The following is a 26,065-nucleotide window of genomic DNA, read 5'->3' as shown; positions in this document are numbered from 1 at the left end:
TACTCAGCCTCAAAATCCCAAGACAAAGCATTCATCTGTTCACTCATCTGACAAAGTGATGTTTATAAAATAAGATGCAGAGACACATTTATGTGCTCACTTCAGATAAGACTACATTTATGGCTTTCCTGGTTCTGTAACACTGGGAAATAAGAAATTCTTAGTTAATTGTTTATTTGTTTCTAAAACTTTAAATCAGGGGTCCCCAAACTTTTTACACAGGGGGCCAGTTCACTGTCCCTCAGACCGTTGGAGGGCCGGACTATAAAAAAACTATGAACAAATTCCTATGCACACTGCACATATCTTATTTTAAAGTAAAAAAACAAAACGGAACAAATACAATATTTAAAATAAAGAACAAGTAAATTTAAATCAACAAACTGACCAATATTTCAATGGGAACTATGCTCCTCTCACTGACCACCAATGAAAGAGGTGCCCTTCCAGAAGTGTGGCGGGGGCCAGATAAATGGCCTCAGGGGGCCACATGTGGCCCGCGGGCCGTAGTTTGGGGACCCCTGCTTTAAATGGTACTAGTAATAGTTTTATTCACTGTCCCATTACTATAGGCTAAGCAATGTTCTGAGTACTTAAAAGTATTATCTCATTTAGCTATAACAAACACCTCTATGATATAGATACCATTATTGTTTTTATCTTAATTTTACTGATGAGAAAACCATGATACAGAGGTTAAGTAACTTGCCTAACATCACAAACTCAGCTGTTTAACTCTGGTGCATACATCCTTAGCCAGCACATCTCTCATAACGGGACCATTTTATCAAAGAAGAAGGATAAGGGGAGAATATAAGCCATGTGGGAAAAGGACTATGTAAAGGGAGACACAACAATATTTGCTGCAACTGATTATAGTGTTTAGCTGTTTCTCACCACCTAAGGCAAAATGAGGGGAAATACTTCATTTACATAGGCTTCCTAATCTAAAAATGGTCATTGAAATCTAACAGAAATTCATAATTAGGGTCCTTACATGAGGAAGGATTTGAACACACAATGTCTTATACAAGATTTTTTTATTTTGTTTTGTTTGTTTGTTGTTGTCTTGAGAAAGAGAGAGAGAGAGAGAGAGGGAGAGGGAGATGAGGAGCATCAACTGGTAGATGCATCACTAGTTGTTCATTAATTGCTTCTCATTCGTGCTTTAACCAGGGGGCTCAAGTCAACCCTGTGACCCCTTGACCAGGCTAGACCTTGGGTTCAAGCCACTGACTTTGGGATCAAGCCAGAGACCTTGGGATCATGTCAATGATCCCATGGCGGCGAACTCAGGGTTTCGAATCTGGGACCTTAGCATCCCAGGTCAACGCTCTATCCACTGTGTCATCACCAGTCAGGCAGCCATTCTGTTTTAAAATAAATACTTGATAAGACACTGAGGCCTCAGAGAATGTTTGCTTTTTATAAGGGGAACTTATGTTACCAAAGCATCAGAGGCATAGGAGTGAAAACATCATACTTGGAAACAAAGACCAATTTTCTGCAAAAAAGAAACAGAAGTAACCAAGCTTACTGGCATGCGGCTTTACTGGGAATGCCAGTTTCACAAAACGAATATTAACTGCCGAGGCTGTGAACTAACATGGCGGCTGTCCTTTCCAATGAGGCCCTTCTCCCTGCTTCTCCTGTGTATTCTCCATTGCCTATGCAGACCTTACTCTTCTATTTGTCAATTCCTCTTAGATCTGTTCTGGTTCTCCACTACTGTTGATTTTTCTTTTTGGCTTTTGTAAACATTATTAGCCCTTTATTTCAACATCAGTTCAGTTGAAGAACTCACAGAAAGAAAAGAGATTGGATTAAATAAAAACTATGTAAATACTTAGAACAATGCCTGCAATAGAGTAATGGTTCAAAATATATTCACTCTTCATAAAAGGAATCTATTTTACTTTAAAAATTATGCAACCAGCCTGACCAGGAGGTGGTGCAGTGGAGAGAGTGTCAGACTGAGACACAGAAGACACAGGTTTGAAACTCCGTGGTCACCAGCTTGAGTGCCGGCTCATCTGGTTTGAACAAGGCTCACCAGCTTGAGCCCAAGGTTGCTGGCTTGAGCAAGGGGTCAGTCTGCTAAAGCCATCTGGTCAAGGCACATAGGACAAAGCAATCAATGAACAACTAAGGTGGCGCAATGAAAAATTGATGTTTCTTATCTCTCTCCCTTCCTGTCTGTCCCTGTCTCTCTGTCTCTCTCTCTCTGTCACTATAACTAAATAAATAAATAATAGATAAATAAATAAATAAATTTGCAACCACGGCTTAGAAAGTCCAAGACCCATTTCATGTCACAGATCAAGTTAAAGGCTTGAAGTAGTTCCAAATCACATGAATTTTCATATTTCATAAGAAGAAATAAGAAAAACTCTGGAGTAACTGATAAGTCTATATAGAATATAATAGTTTCTACAAGTACTTCTTTAATCATCTATTTTTACTATCCTTGATGTGTTGAAGTACAATTTCTTTTTCTATTTTAGGACATTCTCATCTGCTGTTTGGCCCTTGGCTATTCCTTGTAGGTTTGAAGTATCCTCCAGAGACAATTACAGATTAATCCTTTGCCATTCCAACCTTATCATCAAACCTATTTTATTTTAAAATTTTCCCACACTGTATGCATACGTAAGCATGCCCATAATATAGTGGGTTTTCTATTTAATTTACAACTCTCAGTCCAGTGCACAAGCTTTTGAAAATGGTTGCGCTATTCTTTCAATTCACTATGGAAACCCTTCCCCAACAACTCATGAGTCAGCACAAGTTCTTGGGTCCTCTCATCCCTCCACCCCTCATGCCAGTAATTGCTGCGATACAAGAAGGACAGAAAGGTTTACCATTTTGGAAATGTTGTTGACACCTTGGCTAGGTGAGTACATGAGGAATCTCTCTATAGCATCTCCTCTACAGGTTCTTCTGATGTTGCACAGGCCTAATCAGCGCGGTCCTACCTGGTGTCCTTGGTAAATCTTCAAGGCAGCCGGGGCAGGTGTCTCCCAGGAAGAGCTGGGACCTGACGCATCTGAATTGTCTGTGAAAAGACTCCCTGTTTTCTTAGGATACAAAGTCAAGATTTAAGATTGGTGAACTAATTTTCTAATTAATTTATAGGCCTTGACTTTTCACAGTAAATGCTGTAGCTAAGCTTTTACAAACAACTATTGTGATTTAAACTCCCCGAATTGTCAGCTCCCTCCCTGGTGTCAGCTTCTCAAGGGCTTCCCAGACCTTCCTGTGAAGGTAAACTTCTTCCCACATTTCAAAGTAAAGGCCAGGGAGCTATTAAGAGAAAACAGCCAGCAGATTGACTATTTACTAACCCTTACATATCTCCTGTTCATTACAATTAAAAAGCTACTCTTACTGAAGCCAAATCTCTAACTTCTGGATCCCGTCACTAGGAATTAGCTGGGTGATATTAGTCCTGTTTCTAATTTTTCAATAAACTATATCTTTTTAGTTTCTGTTGATTCTGCTAGGTTGTATAGTTATTTGTGTGTAATAGGCTCTTCCACAGCGATATGCAGCAGAAAATTCCTTTTGACAAGCCATAGCAAGCTTGAGTCATGACATATTCCATCAAATAGCTTCCAGTGAGGCAAACAGTTCTTTTTCGAAGGTAGCATACGCTTTTGCACAGTTTCAACATGACTAAAAGGTCTCACATGACTAAAGAAATTACTTCTTTCATTTATGAAAAGTCACAGAAAGGTATGGAGTATTTGACTGAGATAATTAAATTTTAAAGAGGTATACACACTACTGGGCTTTCTTCCTCTTTAGATTTAGTGAAATCCCTTTCTTAAAAACCTTAACAATGAAATACAGGTCAAATTTTTAATTGTGTTTTTATTTTTATTCTATTCTTTAAGCATTCTCTAATGAGAATCTCAAATCTTTTTCATTTGAAATGCCACACAATTGATAAGGGAGCCCAAAAGTTAGAAATCTGGTTCCAGTAATAGTAACTGTTAGTTGTAATGCATAGGATATATACGTAAGGGTTAAGGAAATAGTTCATCTGCTTGCTATTCTCTCTTAATTGCTTCCTGGCCTTTACTTTGAAATGTATCAAAACGTTTCCCTTTGCAGGAATGTCATAACAGCTTACATTGGGGATGGAGCTGACATTAGGGGAGTTTAAATCACAAGAGTTGTTTATAAAAGTCTAGCCACAGGATTCACTGTGAAAAGTTAAAGCCTGTAAATTAATCAGAAATTTAGTTCGCCAATCTGAAATCTTTACTTTGTATCCTAAGTAAACGGAGTTCTTTCAGAGATAATTCCCAGACGCAGACAATCCCAGAATCCTGGCTGTTCCTGGGAGACAGCTGACCCCAGCTGTCTTGAAGATTTACCAAGGACAGCAGGTAGGGCCATGTGGATGGGGTCTGTGTTACATCAAAAGAACTTGGAGAGAAGGTGTTCTTGCAGCTGAACCCCCATCATATTGTTACCTGACTAATGGCACAGACTTTTCCCTTTTCTTCCTTTGCTCTGGAAGCCTATAAAACCACCAGCACCAGGAGAGTGTGAAGGCAGTTCTTTTGGACTGGAGTCCCCTGCCTTCTCAAGTTGCTGCCATTTGATGACACCCCTTATACCTACTCCGTCCTCGTTACTTTTTTTTCTTTTTTTTTTTTTTTTTTGTATTTTTCTGAAGCTGGAAACGGGGAGAGACAGTCAGACAGACTCCCGCATGCGCCCGACCGGGATCCACCCGGCACGCCCACCAGGGGCGACGCTCTGCCCACCAGGGGGCGTCTTCGTTACTTTTTATTGGCACTAAGGGTGGCAGGTAACCCTGAATCTGGCTTTGTTTTCTGGTTACACAATAAGTAATATTAACAGAAACTATTCTGTCAAGATAGTGTTTCTCTTTTTAAATTAAATTTATTGAGGTAACACTGGTTAAAAACATATAAATTTCAGGTGTAAGGAATGTAAATTGGTGTAGCCGCTATGGAAAACAGTATGGAGGTCCCTTAAAAAATTAAAAGCATACTTGATATCCATCAATACCTTTTCTGGGTATTTATCTGAAAAATATGAAAACATTCCTATTTCTGATTCACTCCCCTTGACTTTTCAGCCTGAAGCCATTTCAAATTATGACATTACTTTCAATGTCTCAGGACAGATGCTATTAGGGCATTCAGAACAAGTAATAGATTATCAGCAGACATCAGTTAACTTATGGACCTTCAGCTGAATATTCTTCAGATTCCCCTAGGATCTGGGTGATATTATAGCTCCAATGTCAGCCTGAAGAATAGCCATCAGTAAAGGACATCATCTTTACTTCCCTCCATAATGCAGCCATCAGGCAAGGAAAGGGAGACTAGAAACCATTGATTTGAACCATACAAATGGGTTGAAAATAAATTGTGCTGTTATATTTGTCCCCAAAGCCAAATATACCAAGCACATAATACAAGTAGCCCATTCAATTGCATCAAAAGACTTCCTGGTGTCTAATAAAATTGTTGCTATTTGACTTGAACTTTGTCTTTGTATTCCAGATGAGCTGCATTAGCCTATGCAGATAATCTGATGCTTATCTCCCCAGATAAAGCCTAGTTGGATAAAGATCTATTAGATTTGTGATTATTTAGTCACGTAGCAAGTGTTCTTTCTGTTCTCTATTATTTTATGCCTAGTCACATTGTGTAAAAGGACAATTTTCACAATGCTGCTAAGGGAGTAACATGCAATCTTGAATATAAGGCTACATGTACACTTGTACTTGGATAAAGGACTATAGACTGCCTTGATTCCAAACCAGAGGAATATCTGATGCTTTAAAAATTCAGTACAAACCATTTGAATGCATTATATTTATTGAGTCTATTTCTGAAACTAGTGGCTGTTCAGTGTGCTGATGGCAAAGAGAAGTTTATGTGTTGGTAAGAAACCTAAATTTTTATAAAGCTATTTTGAAAGTAACTCAATGCCACAGAAAGTAATCTCAATTATTCTTTGCTTTTCAACTGACATTGCAGGGCTGCTCCAAATTTCTATTCTTCAGTTCAGCATCTGCAAAGAAAAGGAAGGCACACGCAGTAACTCCTTGGGATATTTCCGGGTATGACAATCACAGAAGTACTTCTTTAGAACACACCCTGAAATATTTCACGGGTTATTTTACCCCAAATATTGGCTAACCCTGGATGCCTTGGAAATAGGAAATTGCATTAGGAAACAGCATTGGAGAATACAGATAAAGCCAGTTGATAATCTTGAGGGTCCCTAGAACCTATATCCTGTGAGACAGCCTAGTTTAGGGAGAAGGGCCTGGCCTTTGGAGCTAGATTTAATCTTAGAGCCAACCTTTACAACCTTGGCAAGCTATGAATAGCACTGAGTTTGGGTTATGTCGTTCACAAAATATGGTTACAATATTCACTCCTGAGATTGTTTAAAAGATCAGAAAAGATAACATATATAAATAACTTAAATATTTAATGCTTAACACATGTCAGCTGTTTCATTATAATTATTAATAATAAAGTGATATACACACACAAACATACAGGATTTTTTCAGTAATCATGGAAGGTCTAATCCACTGAGTACTCAGAATAGGCTCACGGCATTATGTTGGTAAAATAATGACACTCAACAAAAGGTACTGTGAAAATTTACTCTGTGATTAACCCACTCAGAATGAATGCAATTTTAAACCTATAGCATCTAAAGACAGGATTTCAAATTGAAAAAACAAACCAATAATCCTACATACACCCACACATAAATATCTTTTCCATTATCATTAAGCTTCTATATTAACCTACTATATCAGATTGAGTCTAAGAGATCCAGTTTTTCTTTAAACATATTGATTAGATATAAAGAAAAAATTGGTTAATGGAATGAAGATATAAAACAAACATTCTTCCTATGAACTCCAAGTTATAGGAACCCAGTTTTATATGCTTGCAAAATAAACAAAAAGTTAATGAGTAAATAGTCTCTAGTTTATGTTCACAGAGTATAATAAACAATTCAAAAAGATTCTACTTCAGTAGAGTTTTGTATTTATATAATATGCCTATTTATTTATTTATTTTTTTTATTTTTTATTTTTTTCTGAAGCTGGAAATGGGAAGCAGTCAGACAGACTCCCGTATGCGCCCAACAGGGATCACCTGGCACGTCCCCCAGGGGGCGATGCTCTGCCCCTCCGGGGCGTCGCTCTGTTGCGACCAGAGCCACTCTAGCGCCTGAGGCAGAGGCCATGGAGCCATCCCCAGCGCCCGGGCCATCTTTTGCTCCAATGGAGCCTCTGCTGCATTGGAAGAGGGGAAGAGAGAGACAGAGAGGAAGGAGAGGGGGAGGGGTGGAGAAGCAGATGGGTGCTTCTCCTGTGTGCCCTGGCCGGGAATCGAACCCGGGACTCCTGCACACCAGGCCGATGCTCTACCACTGAGCCAACCAGCCAGGGCCCAATTTATTTTTTTTAAAGCTAATTTCCAAGTAGGTAAAAAATTTTTTTTTAAATAATTTATTTCTCACAGACTTTTTTTTTTTTTTTTACAGAGGCAGAGATAGACAGGGACAGACAGACAGGAACAGAGAGAGATGAGAAGCATCAATCATCAGTTTCTCGTTGCGCGTTGCGACTTCTTAGTTGTTCATTGATTGCTTTCTCACATGTGCCTTGACCGTGGGCCTTCAGCAGACTGAGTAACCCCCTGCTAGAGCCAGCGACCTTGGGTCCAAGCTGGTGAGCTCTTTGCTCAAGCCAGATGAGCCCGCGCTCAAGCTGGCGACCTCGGGGTCTCGAACCTGGGTCCTTCCGCATCCCAGTCCGACGCTCTATCCACTGCGCCACCACCTGGTCAGGCTCCAAGTAGGTAAAATTTTTTGAAATATGCTTATATACTTTTCTTTAATAGCTGGAAAAATGTGTTTGGACTCAAAGCGAAGCCATTTCTAGAGAAAACACATGACCTAAACATGAAATTAAAACCCTAACTATCAATACATATACAGAAATGTGTACAATATCCCCAGGAACTATGTAAACAGGAAGAACCACTTAGTAAATGCATTGAGTTTTGGTAACAGTATAATCCACTCTCATTAGGCACCTCCCTCTTGTGCATTAATATGTGACATCATACTCTCATATAACATTTCATAACAGAGTGAAATAAAAAGCCCCTCCAGATTGCAACTGTCAGATAATCAGATTTTGTAGTGCTCATTATAACTGCAATTATGTAACAAAACTCTCCAAATATAGTTCAGTTATTGCAGTTATTAATCATTCTGGTATTGTTTCAAGTACTTGCTTTACAGTCTGCTGGATAGACTCCATTATTCTACAGCTGAATGTTGAAAGTCAAACATGTGCATGTGAATCTGCTAGTCTAATGGCCTTTCAACATAATTTACCCTTTCAATTTGTATTTGTGAATACAACAAAAGTGGAGAAATAAAGCTGGTGTCAATAGATTCACTGACCTTTGTGGTAAACAGAAGACAGTTCTTAAAAACAACTTAGCAAATAAGAAACTTATTTTGCTAGAACTAGAAATAGGGCTGCCTAAGAAGTTAGTCTCAGAATACCAATCAGTTATAGAAAAAGGGGGAGAAAAACTTTGAAAGGATCTGTATATTTGATAAGGAGAAAAATTATAAGAGGGCCAGCAAATGTTCACTTTTAAAGGTTCCAAGTAGCAACATCATGGATAGAATGTATTTCTAAACATCCTATGTACAGAACCATGTAGATGAATTTAACTACAATATGCCAAGTAAAAGACAGAAGCAGATTTATTATACAGAACAAACACCATCTGCACCACCTTAAATCATTGCTATAGATATTTCTAGAAAAAAATACCCACCTGGAAAATTCTCTAGCTTAAACTCTGAGATGCTAGAGTATTAAATAAATAGGATTCCAAGACAGACACAGGGAAAATGACTCCATTAATTATTTAAATGTGAAAATGTAGAGAGTCCAGAAAAATAAATATAGTAATACACTGATACGGTTTACAAAGTTCACATCACCAATTTCATCCAGTCCATGATTTTTTCAGTTTGGCCACATACATTGGGCCCCAGGCTTTGCCCCTTTCTGGAACCACCAGGAGCCCACATTCCTGGCCGGTGGGAGCAAACGTGAAGTCTCGGGAGCAAGTCCTCGCCATGTCCGTCATGTCCACAGGCACCATGTTACTGTGCGAATTTAGAATTTCACTGATCACATCTTGATTTTCTGCCTTGGAAAGCGTGCATGTAGAGTACACAAGTAACCCTCCAGGACGTAAGGACTTAATTGCAGACCTGCATGTAATCAGGACAAGGCATTAGATTGGTTAGGTGCATTACAAGCAAACTATGAGGTCTGAGGGCAAGGAAGCTTACATACCTGAAACTAACCTCACTCGGACTCAGACTGCGATAATTCTGCATGTTTTCAAACACACACACACACACACACACAGACATATATTTTTACAGAGACAGAGAGAGAGGCAGAGAGAGGGACAGACAGGGACAGACAGACAGGAATGGAGAGATGAGAAGCATCAATCATTAGTTTTTCGTTGTGCACTGCAACACCTTAATTGTTCATTGATTGCTTTCTCATACGTGCCTTGACCGCGGGCCTTCAGCAGACCAAGTAACCCCTTGCTAGAGCCAAGCAACCTTGGCTCAAGCTGGTAAGCTTTTTTTTTTTTTTTTGCTCAAACCAGATGAGCCCTCGCTCAAGCTGGTGACCTCGGGGTCTCAAACCTGGGTCTTCTGCATGCCAGTCTGACGCTCTATCCACTGTGCCACTGCCTGGTCAGGCAATTCTGGATGTTTTCTAGCCTTACGATGATTTCTTTCTAAGATACTCCTGGGTGACTAGGAAAATGGTAATTAAATCAATCAATGTGGGACAGGCAGAGAGTGTATTTGACTGGCTCACTGTTCTCTTCTTTCAAGGGTAGGAGGCTGGGGGAGAACGTGATAGGATGGGCCTGTGTTTGACTCTACTGAGTGGTCCACGTGGGAAGGTGGAAGGCCGCAGCTGAGCTCAGGGAAAGGAGCTAGGGCTCAGTGCTAGTTGAAGTCATGGGAATAAGTAGGAAAGAACAAGAAAATAAAAAGATGGACTAAAGACAGACACTCAGGGAATGCCTACACTCAAAGGGAGGCAGAATCAGAATAAAGTTAAGAGGGCTTGACCAGATGAAAGTGTATTTTAAGGAAAAGGCAAGAAAAGATTTTCTGTTTGTTTGCTTGCTTTTGAAGGAAAGACTTACAAATATTTGTAAATACAATCCAGGGGAAGAGCAGCCCCAGGCTCCAAACTGCAGGTGAAGCTAGCTTCGGAAAAGATGGGACTCCGCTCCTCATCAGAAACAGAGCGGGAGCAGCCACAGGAAGCCAGCATGTTTAAGGTGCATGCACCTTCATGAGAGACAGCTTTGATAAGAAGAGTGAAGTGGAGGCAAGGGCACCTACAGAGACAGGAAATCTGAAACCTTTCCGTCCTGCTGTTGTGGTGAGAACCCCAGAGCAACTTATTCCTCAGTAACTAAAATAAAACAAACACAACCGCGTTCCAGAAGCTCCACCTACCAGACTTCAGAGTACCGTCAGCCCACGTCTCACATCTACATGTAAACAACTGGAGCACATCCCAACAGCTGAGGGTTATAATAAAGATCTGCATGGAAAAGGACAGCTACAGGTGTGGTGAAACTAAGGCTCCTGAGATGGGAAGATTATTTTGGATGATCTGAATGGGCCTAATGCAAACACCAAGACCCTTACAAACGGAAAAGTGAAGCAGGAGAGAAAGGTGATGAGTGATCTGAAGGATGGAACGACGGGAATGCTGGCCAAGGGCCAGGAGCCAAGGAATGTGGGCTGTTTCTAGAAGTTGGAAAAGGTCAAGAAATGATTGTCAACTGGCTTTACCCTGTTTAGTCCTTTCAGGCAGCTATAACGAAAATGCCACAGACTGGGTGGTATAAACAGTAAACATTTATTTCTCTCAGTTCCAGAGGTTGGGAAGTCCAAATCAAGGCCCTGGCAGGTTGGGCACCTGGTAAAGACCTACTTGCTGATTCACAGGTGGCCACTGTGTCTTCACTTGGCAAAAGAGCTCAGGGAGCTCTATGTAGACTCTCTTATAGGGGCACTAATCCCACTCAGGGGGGCCCCACCTTCAGAACCTACTCACACCCCAAAGTCCCCATTACCTAATACCATCACCTTGGGATTAGGGGCTCCACATAAATTTTTTTGGGGGGAAACATTCATGTTGTTGCATTCCCTTAAAGCTTTGTTGGGCAGATAAAATATATTACGCTCACTTTGTTAAAGATGGCGCTGCCCACGTGGAGGCCATCACTCAGGTGATTGCTTGGGATGGGCATGATTATATTAATGTGTGTTGGGGGAGGGCTTTCGCGCCAAAAGGTTTTAAAAGGAAGAAAGATCATGTTGTTCCGGGAGGAGAGTGATTACGTTCTAGGAGGAGCCCATGCTAGGAACGAGCAGAGAAAGGCCACATGGAGGAGGCCAGGAGAAGCAGCCAAGATGGTGGAGTGCTGAGGGAGAAGCCAGTTTGTGCAGAGTTTGTGCAGAGAGAAGGAGATGGGAAACAGAGGTGAATAAGGCTGGTGAGCTAGAAACCTTTGATCCTAGGAAAACTCGGATAGAAGTCAGTGGCTTTGGGAGTCCTGAATGGAAAGGGAAATGTTTTCCCACTATGTGTATTTCTTGCCCACCAGGTGCAAGCTAGGATTAAAGCTAATGGCCCACCAGTTCTTGGCTCCGTTGTTTCATTACCGACTGTCCGAATCCAATGTGAACCTGCATGGGGCCAGGCGGCTGCGATGGTGGCCCTGGCTACTGGCTTTACAAGCTTCCAGAAGGAACTGTAGCTCTGCCAGCACCTTGATTTTAAAGTTATGACCTTTAGAAGTATAAGATCATAAACGTGTTATTTTAAGCCAATAAGATGGTGGTAATTTGTTATAGCAGCAATAAAAAACATGCGCACTTGGTGACAGTATTTTTATTTTTTTAATAAGGATACATTAAGGAATCAGATTTTGTTAAACTTGTGTAAGTTACAACTACACTCATTTTGGATCGTTTTCTACTAACTACAACAATGCCTAAAAGATTTTCTTTTAAAAAGTTAGATTACTATGCAGAGGGATATATGCAGAGTGGAATGCCTGTATCTGTAGACTTACGTTAAAAGGACGTTTTTGATCCTAGTTCCACAATGAACAAAGCCAATGCCTAATCAAGTAAGTATAATTCTTTCTCATTACAGTTGTACCAAAGTACATGGAAGGCTCATCATTTACCAACAATATGTTTCTGCGTTGATGCAAATTTAAATTAATTCTATACTTCTGCTAATGTTGGCTGATTCTTCTGCTTTGTTTTCATTCCAACATTCATAATTTATCTTTCTTAAATTAGGTTGGTATTACTTAACTGGTCTCATTAATTTCTAAACAAGGAAATTGTTTAGAAAGGGTTTTTACAAATTGGGTTAATCTCAAGACCCTAGGGCAAAATGTTAGGAATTCCTGTCAAATGATTGTTGCTGTTTTGCTGCTGATACCATTTCTACCCTTTTGCTTGTAGAAGCTATAGATTTTTAAAATACCATAATTTGTATTCAAAGATCAAGGAAAATAGACAATGTGAAAAAACAAACCAAAAAACCCCCACCTCATTCCCAGGGTTTATATAGCCAAGACTTTTCTACTGTAAGAACTATTTTTATGTCATAGAAGGCATTTTTCTCATGAATTGGACCAATTCATAGTGAGGTCCACCACTGGTTCTGCAGAAAATATAAGTCTATCTCTATATTAGCATTTCTCAATACACATAAGAGTTTCTTGGCCTTTGATAGATAAATGGCACTGGGTACTCAATTTAAATTAAGGCTAGAGTATTCAACAACTCTATATCAAATTAGTTCAATGACTTAAAACCCAATACTTTTGGAACTAGTATTCCAACAAAATTAAAAGATAAATTTAGTTTGTGTTTTACACTATACTAAATGAAAATTAATACATGTAGTGTGCCCACTACAGTAGTATGTAAGATAAATCTCTGCTTCCATAACAATTCATAGAGGCTTTGAAACAGTCCATCAGAATCTGGTAACTATTATTACAGGCTTCATCCAAAACATAAAAAGAAGCCTATGTATGTATTTGTAAGACAGAAAATCGGGTGTGAGAAAGGTTGTGTCGTTTCAGGAAAAGAAATGATAAGAATGGAAGAAAGGTACTGCTTAGTAGTTCTTAAGCCCAGCACAAAATTTAAAATTCCAGAAGGTAAAAGAACATTTAGAAAATCAAGTTAGAGAGATTTGAGTAACAGTAACAGACTGGCAATGCTGGGTAATGATCATATAAAAAGATTAAGTCAGGATTAGAGAGGAAAAACAAGACATGTTGGCAAAATGTTCTCTACGGCTTGTGTAAAATGTCTGTGCCATGCAAAGTTATTATTATCTTTTAATAAGAGGAAGGAAAACCAAACAACTAACTAAATGACATCCATTCTGGCAACGCTATCCCCTGCAAATCTCCAAATGCATTGTGTCCCCTTGACTTCTCAATGCCTGTAAGTTTTTGGCTTACTAAGATCCTGAGTAATGGGTTATTTTTCAGTTATGCTATACTACTGACTATACTGCATACTAAAAAATAAGTGTTATTATGATTGACATTATTTGCCATTGATCTATAACTGATGTTGAAAGGAGGATTAGCAGAGCTTTCTAATCATACTTACCAGTAGAAGGCAGGAAAAGATGTTGTGACTAACTATAGTAGATGAAGCGAAGTATTATTTTGATCACATTAGGCAGACACAAAACTAATAGTCTGAAATGGGAACTAGTAGGCATTATCTTGGGTTTTATATATTATTCAATACACAATGTCCAACTGTAATACAGAGCTGCGGGAAGTACTTCAAAGGAAGCAAACTTGTCACATAATACAATCTATCTATTGTATATGTTTTCCTGAAACACATACAATACGTTCCCCTCAGAAACCTCCTACCTAACTGCTGATTAGCCTTTGCCTCACTTGACATATGAAATGAGATTCTATCTCACAAAACTGTTGTAGGGAATAAAGCTGACCTTGATTAATAATATAGCATAAAACAGAATGGGAAATACTTTTACCCAAAATACTCCTACCAGAAAAAGAATGAAGGCCTTTTTGCCACAGAATGTATACCAGATAGATACCCTGTTGCTTTATGGCAGAGATTGGCTGTACAAACTTCTCCAAATTTTTTTATTGCCTTTCAGTTTATTATGGAATAGGCTGAAATACATTCTGTGCTTGAACCACCTACTTAATAAAGCAGCTACAAACAGAACAAAACATGTTCTAAAAAATAAAACCATTAAATAGAATGTAATGTTAAATTAAAATTTCCCTATTTACAAACAGAAAAGCTTACTGATTTTTGGCAGTTCACAGAGCGTACTTGGATGGTATTTCAGGTCTGTTATCTCATACACTGTTAAACCTGAAAATCTTTGAAATCTATAGTTTTTTCTTACATTTGCGGCAGACCTCAACTGATGTAAAGCTATTTATGGACTCAGCCTCTGTGGTATAACTAGTCATATTTTTTGCTGAAAACATACTAATGTTTGATTATAGAATGCTGCTGCCCCAGACACTTACTGGAGGAAGTTAGTGACGTGATATACCAAAAATGTACATTATTACCATTTAACACCACCTCCCAAATAATCGGAATTCTGAAACTCATCTAGCTTAAAGGTCTTGAATAAGATTTTATACTTGTATTTTAGATTCCAATGATTTATAAATATCTTCTATATTATATTGACATGATAAACTAGCTGCATATTATCTGATGAAAGCTTAATTTACTTTTTTTAAAGTAAACCATTTAAATGTTAACTTTAAAAAGCATCAGATAGGCAAATCTGCAGTCTGTTTGCAGAAGTCCATCAGTGTTTCCTGATTTCAATACAAAGTAACAAGGAAAACTGGATTGTTTGGGTTCTGTCAATACACCAACACTTCCTATGCACCTCCGACCCCTTGCAAAAAACATGTTTTAATTTGTATGTTTGTTATTTTTAAAAAGAACACTTTGTGCAATCAATAATAAGGCCCTTGGCCCTGAGCGTTGGCCTGGCGTGCAGGAGTCCCGGGTTCGATTCCCGACCAGGGCACACAGGAGAAGCACCCGTCTGTTTCTCCACCCCTTCCCCTCTCCTTCCTCTCTCTCTCTCTCTTCCCCTCCTGCAGCCAAGGCTCCATTGGAGCAAAGTTGGCCCGGGCGCTGAGGATGGCTCAGTGGCCTCTGCCTCAGGCGCTAGAATGGCTTTGGTTGCAACAGAGTGACGCCCCAGATGGGCAGAGCATCGCCCCCTGGTGGGCATGCCAGGTGGATCCCGGTCTGGCACATGCGGGAGTCTGTCTGACTGCCTCCCCATTTCCAACTTCAGAAAGATACAAAATAATAATAATAATAATAATAATAAGGCCCCTTTTTCAGGAGTTCATTTTGTTCAGTGCTTTTCACTGAATTTCTCCATCTTTAAAATATCTGCTTAGAGAAAAAACAAAACAAAACAGAGAACCAAATCCCAAGAATCATTTAAGATCCTGGCTTAGAAACAAGATCAGAAAGTATTGTTGTCCCAGCACAAGAAGAGAGACCACTTTTGTATTTCCAGACTAGTCCATGTAGCTTTCCAATTACTAGTAAGTAAAGTATAATGACCCAGGAAAATAAAAGAAATATAATTACCCTCTTTTAATACCTCAAAGAAAAAAAAGTATTATCTTAATAAATGCATGAGTCCAATGGCCTTGGAAAACTGAACATGACTCCAGCAGAAGCTGAAAGGTGGACTGTGAATTTGACTAGAAATGCAAGACTGGATGCCAAGATTGATTCTAAACTAGGTCATGTGGTTATGGGTAACAATGCAGTATCACCCTATCAACAAGTGATTGAAAAGACCAAAAGCCTTTCTTTTAGAAGCCAGGTGTTGGCGATGAATATTGAGAAGAAAATCAGAACAGTAGGTCAGAGGCTCCTAACTGGGCCACTCAAGACTCTGGCTTCTACTGAAGAACTGCAAAAAACAGACCAACCCCCCCCCCCCAAAAAAAAAAAAAAAACTATAAAGAAAGATGAAATAAAAAGCATTATATAAAGGGTGACATACATTTTAGAAACAATATATTGAGTATAAATTTTGGTGAATTTGAATAAAATTGGCTGTTTCATTAAAAAAAAAAAAAGAAAAATTAAGCAAAGAAAAAACTAAAACATCTTGGAATGTTGAAGCCATCAAAGTTCCAAAGGAGGGCATTTCAAACAATAACTGAAAACATGATATGTAGGGTGTTCTTATGGCAAATCTCTGATTCTCCGAGATCATTTTTACAAAAGCTATTAAAACAACATAAAACATTTTTAAAATATAAATTCCACTTTTCTGGTCCATTCTTCAGGTCCTTGATTAGAAACCTGGTATTCTGTTGGGAGGGTCAGTGTTTATTAGATCACTAAATTCAACTGTTTTCTGCATTTAAAAAGACTAAACCCAAATTGTAGAAAAACAATCAGCACAGCAATACTGCCATCTTTTGTCCAAAGTAGAAACTAATTTTCCCCCTTTCAGTAATTCCTCATGATTTAACATCAGGAGACACGTAACTTCTTTTTCTGTCTTTCTTGTCATATATTTCAAGTTACAATCCTGTCTCTTCTACAATTTGTGATGCAGAAGTAAAGTAATCATAAATGTATATACCTTTGAAAAATGAAGGTTATAGCTAAACAGTATTGTGATTAATAGTTTTACTCTTCATCCTTCTTTCCGTCCCTTCTATTACTATTAAAGCATCAAGACAATAGCTACCATTCTTTCAGATGTAAATATGGGGAAGCAATCTATTGATTGTACAACAGACTTTACCGGAAGGGAAGGGAAGGGGAAAGGAATGGGAAGAGAAGGGGATGAGAAGGGAAAGGAATGGGAAAGGAAGGGAATGGGAAGGGAAAGGAAGGGAAGGGAAGGGAAGGGAATGGGAACAGAAGGGAATGGAAACGGAAGGGAATGGCAGAATGAATATTCCTGAATCAACGGGAATGTGGATTTGGTCCAGGAATCAAATGAGATACTAATCCTGAGTTAACAAGTGAACGACAAGTGATTAGCTTCATTAATAATTTTACCTTATGTTTATTTGGTGTTTAATTTAAAGAGAATTTCACACATGGTGTCTATTTTATTTTATTTTATTTTACAGAGACAGAGAGTCAGAGAGAGGGATAGATAGGGACAGACAGACAGTAATGGAGAGAGATGAGAAGCATCAATCATTAGTTTATCGTTGCGACACCTTAGTTGTTCATTGATTGCTTTCTCACATGTGCCTTGACCACGGGCCTTCAGCAGATCAAGTAACCCCTTGCTCAAGCCAGCAACCTTGGGTCCAAGCTGGTGAGCTTTGCTCAAACCAGATGAGCCCACACTTAAGCTGGCGACCTTGGGGTCTCGAACCTGGGTCCTCCACATCCCAGTCCAATGCTCTATCCACTGTGCCACCGTCTGGTCAGGCCACACATGGTGTCTTAATAAAACCTTAGGAGGTCTATAGGGTAAAAAGTCTGATCCAATTTATCAAATAGAGGATCACAAAGACTAGGTGACTTGCCCCAGCTTGCACAGCAAATTTTTATGTCCCACCTACGTATGGAATAATGCAGTTCCTGGTTTTTTCTGATTTACTTATTTCGCTTCGTATCATGTTATCAAGATCCCACCATTTTGCTGTAAATGATCGATGTCATCATTTCTTATGGCTGAGTAGTATTCCATAGTGTATATGTGCCACATCTTCTTTATCCAGTCATCTATTGATGGGCTTTTTGGTTGTTTCCATGTCCTTGCCACTGTGAACAGTGCTGCAATGAACATGGGGCTACATGTGTATTTACGTATCAATGTTTCTGAGGTTTTGGGGTATATACCCAGTAGAGGGATTGCTGGGTCATAAGGTAGTTCTATTTGCAGTTTTTTGAGGAACCACCATACTTTCTTCCATAGTGGTTGTACTACTTTACATTCCCACCAACAGTGTATGAGGGTTCCTTTTTCTCCACAGCCTCTCCAACATTTGCTATTACCTGTCTTGTTGATAATAGCTAATCTAACAGGTGTGAGGTGGTATCTCATTGTAGTTTTGATTTGCATTTCTCTAATAGCTAAAGAAGATGAGCATCTTTTCATTTATCTGTTGGCCATTTGTATTTCTTCCTGGGAGAAGTATCTGTTCATGTCCTCATCCCATTTTTTTTATTGGATTTTTGCTTGTTTGTTGTTGAGTTTTATGAGTTCTTTGAATATTTTGGATATTAGGTCATTATCTGTGCTGTTGTTTGAAAATATCATCTCCCATTTAGTTGGCTGTCTGTTTGTTTTGTTGTCAGTTTCTCTTGCTGTGCAAAAGCTTCTTAGTCTGATGTGGTCCCATTCATTTATCTTTGCCTTCACTTCCCTTGCCTTTGGGGTCAAATTTATAAAGTGGTCTTTATAACCCAGGTCCATGAGTTTAGTACCTATGTTTTCTTCTATGCATTTTATTGTTTCAGGTCTTATATTTAGGTCTTTGATCCATTTTGAATTACTGTTAGTACAAGGAGACAAACTGTAGTCCAGTTTCATTCTTTTGCATGTGGCTTTCCAGTTTTCCCAGCACCATTTGTTGAAGAGGCTTTCTTTTCTCCATTGTGTGTTGTTGACCCCTTCATCAAAAATTATTTGACCATATACATGTGGTTTTGTTTCTGGGCTTTCTATTCTGTTCCATTGGTCTGAGTGTCTATTTTTCTGCCAATACCATGCTGTTTTGATTATCTTGGCTCTATAATATAATTTGAAGTCAGGTATTGTAATGCCCCCAGCTTCGTTCTTTTCCCTTAGGATTGCTTTGGCTATTTGGGTGCAAAGCCAAGTAATGCATCATGTTAAGTCAAATAAGTTTGTAAGTATGATGTATATGTTTGCTTGCTTATAGTTTGCATTGGGTGTGGGAGACAGGCTGTAAGATGGCAAGGTCCTCATAGCCTAAGGCCTACTTTTAAGACTAAGCCTTTTCCACCCTTGTAATACTAAGATCTTTTCAACATCCTTTTAATACTAAGATCTTCTCAAAACTAAGCTTTTCCCCACACTCTTGACTGTTGCATGATGTGGGGTGGTGCACTCTTATGGGGAATCCCATTTATACCTCAGATAAGTGGCTTTGTATCAGAGACTTCCTTATTTATAAATTGGCTTAAAGGCTTTAATTTCTACACTATAAGATGAGGTAGACCGGGAGCTCTCTCACTCAGTTTCTGCTATTAGCATTGCAGAGAAGAGGCAGCCAAGATGGCAGAGTGCTGAAGAAGCCAGTTTGTGCAGAGTTTGTGCAAAGAGAAGGAGATGGGGAACAGAGGTGAATAAGGCTGGTGGGGCCTTTGATTCTAAGAATACTTGGATGAGTCAGTGGCTTTGGGAGCCCTGAATAGAAAGGGAACTGTTTTGACCAGGCAGTGGCGCAGCGGATAGAGCATTGGATTGGGATGCAGAGGACCCAGGTTTGAGACCCCGAGGTTGCCAACTTGAGCATAGGCTCATCTGGCCTGAGCAGAAAAAGAAAAAGCTCACCAGCTTGGACCCAAGGTCACTGGCTCGAGCAAGGGGTTACTTGGTCTGCTGAAGGCCTGCTGTCAAGGCACATATGAGAAAGCAATCAATGAACAATTAAGGTGTCGCAACGAAAAACTAATGATTGATGCTTCTCATCTCTCTCTGTTCCTGTCTGTCTGTCCCTACCTATCCCTCTGACTCTCTCTGTCCCTGTAAAAAAAAAAGAAAAAGAAAAGAAAAGGAACTGTTTTCCCACTGTGTGTATTTACTCTCTTGCTGGGTGTGAGCTAGGATTAAAGATAATGGCCCACCAGTTCTTGGCTCCATTGTTTCATTACCATCTAATCAAATGCGAACCTGCATGAGCCAGGCTGTGTTGGTGGCCGCGACTACTGGCCATACACATCACAAAGAGTGTCACCCTGATCCAATACCAGGAAAGGGAGCACAAGCTTTACCAAGTGCTACATACCCTGAAGCACATATTACTACTGCTAAAATAGGGATGAAATCTGGGGCAAAAAGGAGGATACCGCATGCACAGATTTTATCTTCCCCAGTATCCCAAATACTCACTGAAGGTAAAGAACAACTATGCACTTTTAGGCACTTTTAACATAGAGAACTAAGAATTACTAAGTTTGAACATAGGATCTGAGAATCTTGGCTACCTTTTATAGAACATACAACCTTCACCTGTTACAGTGTTATTGCACAGAATTTATGGTAAGTGAAAGCAAATACCTCATGTTGAGACATAATTTGAAACTCTTCATCATAGACTGACATCTAAATCATAGTTTTAATGAATTTAGCAAATTAAACTCGACAGAAACACAAAAGTAGTTATATAATTAAAATTCCAAATAATTTGGAGTAATTTGGTAATTATTCCAAATAATCTGGTGACTCATTTAACCAAATTCTGTTTCCACAGCTCTAAAAGGTAAATAAAATATGGCTTCCTCAGAAGCTTACTGATAACGTGAGTACGAAAGCAGTCTAAGTTAGGCTTATCATCAGCCCTCCCTTACTGTACTATTGGATTCTGTCATTCATCCAGAACTTCTAAAAGCTTTGTACCACTCTGGCTTCCAGGATGTGACTCTTTGTTCATCTCCCACTTCTCTGAAGTTCTCTCTGGCCGCCTCTCGTACCTTTCCTCTTATTCCTATCCCTTAAAAACAGTCTTCCCTAGAACTTTATCCTTGCTCTATCTTTTCCCCTAAAGTTAGATGTTTCACAGATGTTATTTCATTCAATCTTTCAATTAAGTTTTGAGACATGAATTACCATTCTTGCTTTGCAGATAACACAACCAAGGTAAGAGAGTTAAGCAACTTGTACAAGTCCACTCAGTAAGTGTCCAAACCAAGACTGAAATCTGGACACTAGAGCTGTACATAGGATGCGCTTTTATTTATTTATTTATTTATTTTTTTTAAGAGACAGAGAGAGTCAGAGAGAGGGATAGACAGGGACAGACAGGAATGGAGAGAGATGAGAAGCATCAATCATCAGTTTTTCGTTGCGACACCTTAGCTGTTCATTGATTGCTTTCTCATATGTGCCTTGACTGCGGGCATTCAGCAGACCGAGTAACCCCTTGCTCGAGCCAGCGACCTTGGGTCCAAGCTGGTGAGCTTTTGCTCAAACCAGATGAGCCCAAGCTCAAGCTGGCATCCTTGGGGTCTCGAACTTGGATCTTCTACATCCCAGTCCGACACTCTATCCACTGCGCCACCACCTGGTTGGGCTGTAGCATGCTCTTAACCACAGTTATCCTTGACATGTTCTTCTCCTTCCCACTCCAGTGCCAATCAATCATCAAGTTTTATTAATTTTCCATTGAAAATTTCTTGCAAATCTGGCCACATGTCTCTATTCTCCTCCCATTCACTAAGCTGAGGCCTTTGTCATCTACTTCTTTTTTCTTTTTTGGTATTTTTCTGAAGTTGGAAACGGGGAGGCAGTCAGACTCCCACATGTGCCCAACCGGGATCCACCCAGCATGCCCACCAGGGAGCCATGCTCTGCCCATCTGGGGCGTTGCTCTATTGCAACCAGAGCCATTCTAGCACCTGAGGCAGAGGCCACAGAGCCATCCTCAGCGCCCGGGCCATCCTTGCTCCAATGGAGCCTTGGCAGCGGGAGGGGAAGAGAGAGAGAGGAAGGAGAGGGGGAGGGGTGGAGAAGCAGATGGGCGCTTCTTCTGTGTGCCCTGGCCGGGAATCAAACCCGGGACTCCTGCACGCCAGGCTGACACTCTACCACTGAGCCAACTGGCCAGGGCTCATCTACTTGACATCATGAAGTCTCTCAAATTGGTTTTCTTGCTAAAGAATTTTCTTAATTTTCTTTGCATCCTCCAATGTTTGCTGGTTAAGGGATATCCAACTTGTGACAGATACTGCTAATTGTTCTTCAATACTATTCTCATTTCTTTCAGTAGTTATGGGATTTTTAATTGGGCACAGCTTCAGTTAATTTCCCAAAACTGCCTTTCATTAACACAGTCATATGACCAAGTCTGATCCATGAGATGTGAAAGTAATGTGAGGAATGCTCTCTTCCCCCTTCCTACAAGTTGCAGATTAAACAGTATGAGCTGGAATTGCAACCTGGGACCATGAGCCAGAACACAGACTGGGCCTGAACCCCTGATGATCGTGGAGTCTGGCAATCACATGATTGCCAGAACAACCCTGGGAAGCCCACTTTGACTTTTACTTAAGTCACTATTATCTTGAGTCTCTCTTTGTATTACTCTGCCTGTCTCTTTCTCTGTATTATGTTAGAAGAAAAAAAAAAAACCTGATACTGAATTTGGCACCAAACATGGCGTTGCTTTAGCGGACTCAAATGCAGAGCTGGCTTAATAAGCAGGCAATTAGGGGGAAAAACAAATACACAGGCTAGAAAGCCAGTAATTGACATTTAATTTGGTGGACATTGACTAAAGCAGATTGCCCTGCATAATGGGGGCAGGCCTCATCCAGTCAGCTGAAGGCTGAAAAGACAAAAGACTGACTGACCTCCCTGAACAGGAAGGAATTCTGTCAGCAGACAGCCTTCGGACTCGACCCACAACACTGGCTCTTTTCTGGATCTCCACACTGTTGGCCCACCATGCAGATTTTGAACTTAAGTCTCCAAAATCATGTGAGCCAATTCCTTTTAAAAATTCCTTAAACACACACACACCCTTTTCTGTTTCTCTGGAAAACCCTAATACAGCTTTATTATGCTATGGAAAACATTTAATAAAGTCACTATTTATGATATCTTCAAAGATAGATACACGCTAAACAAAGCTTCTATAACTCCAGGATGACTAGGAGAAAATCTCAAAGTGTTAGTATGTGTTAATGAGAGAAGGCTCAGGAAAGATCTTGGGAATTTGGAAGAAGAGATGGAAGGAATACAGGTCTGCTAAGGAAGGTTCTCGCTTGTGGATGACAATCCAAATCGACTAAAAATATCTGGGCCGTGTAGGGTGGGAGAAGTCAACAGATTCTGTGCCCCAGAGTGAAGCAGTGATGAAAAGGTACCTCCAAAGGTGCGGCTCTTACAGAGATGAAACAGTGGCTTCAAGCCTTGCTCAAGCACTTCTGAGTAAATGTTCCTGTGTCAGCAATATGATCCTGGTCCAAAAGCAAAGATGTTGCTTTCATACCTCACCTAATAAAAGGGAACAAGCGTCTGATACATACAATATAAATAAACTTCAAAAACATTATGCTGAGAAATAAATTTCAGGTAAAAAAAAGAGTACATGTTTGATGACACTTTTTATGTAGTCTGAGAACAGGCAAAATTAATCTATAGTAAAAGAAATCGGAACAACGGTTGTCTTTGGTGAGTGGTGTGATAGATTCTGAAGGAGCACTAGGGACTTTCTGGGGTGACATAAATGCTCTATACTTGACAGGGTTATGGGTTACACATGCCTATGTAAAAGTCCTGTCAAAATTACTTGAAATGAATATGTAGCTTAGTGCACCCACATGTTGTTACAGATCTACTGGCTCAACTTGTGGGCGGGATGGGGGGCGGCTTCTCTACCAATCACAGATCTTCCTTCAACTTCTCTAAATTCTAGGCCAGGTTTCTGGGCAGTTCCATGACAAATACACCAGCTCTTGTGCAGATCGCTCATGTCATTAAAGTTGGATGCTTAGTACTGGTAAGACACGTACCTATGTAGGTTCTGGTGACAGGAAAAGGACTAAAGTTTTGCCATCCCAAAGCTGCCTTTCTGGGATACTGACTTTAAGCTGTATATTAAGAAACAGAAGTCTGCCTGACCAGGCAATGGTGCAGTGGATAGAGTGTGGGACTAGAACGCAGAGGACCCAGGTTCAAAACCCTGAGTTTGCCAGTTTGAGCGCGGGCTCATCCAGCTCGAGTGCTGGCTAGCCATCTTGAGTGCGGGGTCACTGGTTTGAGCACGGGAGCACAGACATGGCCCCATGGTTGCTGGCTTGAGCCCAAAGGTTGCTGGCTTGAAGCCCAAGGTTGCTGGCTTGAGTCCAAGGTCGCTGGCTTGAGCAAGGTGTCACTTGCTCTGCTGTAGCCTTAGTCAAGGCATATATGAGAAAGCAATCAATGAACAACAAAGGTGCCACTACGAATAATTGATGCTTCTTATCTCTCTCCCTTCCTGTTTGTCTGTCCCCGTCTCTGTGTCTCTGTCAAAAAAAAAAAAACTTATAAAAAAGAAACAAAAGTCTGAGAAAGAACCTTTGACCCTCCCTCCTTTCCTGCCCAAGAGATTCAGACAGAGAAACCTGCTTTGGGAGGGGAGTCTTAGCTTAATCACCTCAGGAAACTTCCCCCCAGCAGGAAGACTCCAAGCCTGCTAGCCAGATACCCGCTGTGTCTCAGTGTTTCTGAGCTGCTTAGAGAAGACTTTCCTGCCATGCATGCTCTGCTCTTCCCCAATTACCTGTAAATCGTCCGTTCTCACTTATGATATCTAATGCCCCGTCCCTCCTTTGTCCAAAGCGTCTTATATAACCAACGTTCCCTCAGTCTTAGAAATTTCTCAGAATACTCAAGCCTATGTGAATCCCCACATGCTTCTGTGTTGGCCACCGACCCTGCTAACTTCAAGCTCCACAGCAGAAGGAAGGACACAATCACACACAATTTCTATAGACTGCTTAACCAGCTCCCATGATTAAGATCTAATTCCTGTAAGAAATTGCTTATTTCATTCACTTGCAGGGATTCCTTTCTGACCAAACCCTGACAGTGAGCAATACCTCTGCCTCCTGTAGAGCAGACAGACACTATTGAGCAATTAATTATCAAGGAGTTAAAATTCATTCTTTGCCTCATTTTTATTGATGTTTAACAAGTTGAAATACTTACACAATTATTTTCAGTTTCCTTTTGACCGGGCAAACTTTTATTCTTCATCCTTCTAGACCTACTTCAAAGCTCACATAGTCTCTGAAACCTTCAATGATTTCACCATAGACTTCCTCCCTTTTCTGTTTTTTTTTTTTTCCCCAAGCAATAAATGTTTAGCTCCTTGAAAAGGGTTTATATTATACACATTTTGTATTTTTTATACATAACACAACTAGAAAGAATGTTCCCAAAATATATTTATTAAACAAGTAAATAAATGAGTGCTACCTTAAATAAGAGGCAGGAAAGGCAGAGAATTTTTCAGTATAAAACAAAGGAATATATCTAGCAACTAAAACTCAAAAATTCTGAATAAATAACAACTCATGCAAGCTAAAACTCATAATTATAGAACACATAAAAATGATAGAGGCTTTATTTAGAAAAAAGAAAATAGAACTTTTGTCAAGTAATTTATAAAAGTGAGAAAGTTTTCTTCCTTTTGCCAACAGAGGTTATAGATAAATTCCTACAGAAAGTAAAATAACCTGCTAATGACGATTACTACTTAACAATTATGGTCTCATTTCTGATTGAACTAAAAAATTGGTAACTTTTAGAAAGTGAACTTGATTCTATAGAAAATCATCGCCATCACTTTTAAACAGAGATATGTGGTATTGTTATACTATGATTTATAATAAAGAAATACATATTTGGTCTTCATCTGCTTTTCTATACAGAGCTCCTAAAACCTTGGATTTCCCAAGTGATGAGAGCAGTAAAAGTGCCTTTTATGACTCTGGGGCATGCCTACAGTTGGTGGCTGGCAGCCAGAAAAACCAACACAGAGCTAGAGGGCTTTCAGATCAACTCCCTGATGTCTGCAGAGTGGAGAAAGGCTAGAGGTTGAATCAAATGCTAATGAGAAATGATTCAATCAAATGTGCCTATGCAATGAAACCTTCATAA

The 26,065-nt window shown here is 39.9% G+C and overlaps 1 protein-coding gene across 4 annotated transcripts in view; it reads right to left on the bottom strand.

The window, feature by feature from the left end:
- Window positions 1–5,914: 5,914 nt before the first annotated feature.
- Window positions 5,915–26,065, bottom strand: part of NSUN3 (NOP2/Sun RNA methyltransferase 3) — a 59,169-nt gene continuing 39,018 nt past the window's right edge. For 2 of the 4 annotated variants that reach the window (XM_066347622.1, XM_066347624.1), the window contains exon 6: window positions 7,553–9,324. In XM_066347622.1, the coding sequence (XP_066203719.1) occupies window positions 9,054–9,324 (271 nt within the window). In that variant the 3' untranslated portion in view covers window positions 7,553–9,053. Of the gene's footprint in view, window positions 6,061–7,552; window positions 9,325–26,065 lie in introns of those variants that run through there. The other 2 variants (XR_010746820.1, XM_066347623.1) reach the window with 2 other exon arrangements.

The sequence above is a fragment of the Saccopteryx leptura genome, chromosome 8, assembly GCF_036850995.1.
Source record: "Saccopteryx leptura isolate mSacLep1 chromosome 8, mSacLep1_pri_phased_curated, whole genome shotgun sequence".
In the NCBI taxonomy this organism is placed as follows: Eukaryota; Metazoa; Chordata; class Mammalia; order Chiroptera; family Emballonuridae; genus Saccopteryx; species Saccopteryx leptura.
The sequence above is the reverse complement of the archived record's forward strand: the minus strand, read 5'-3'. Positions and strand labels throughout refer to the sequence as shown.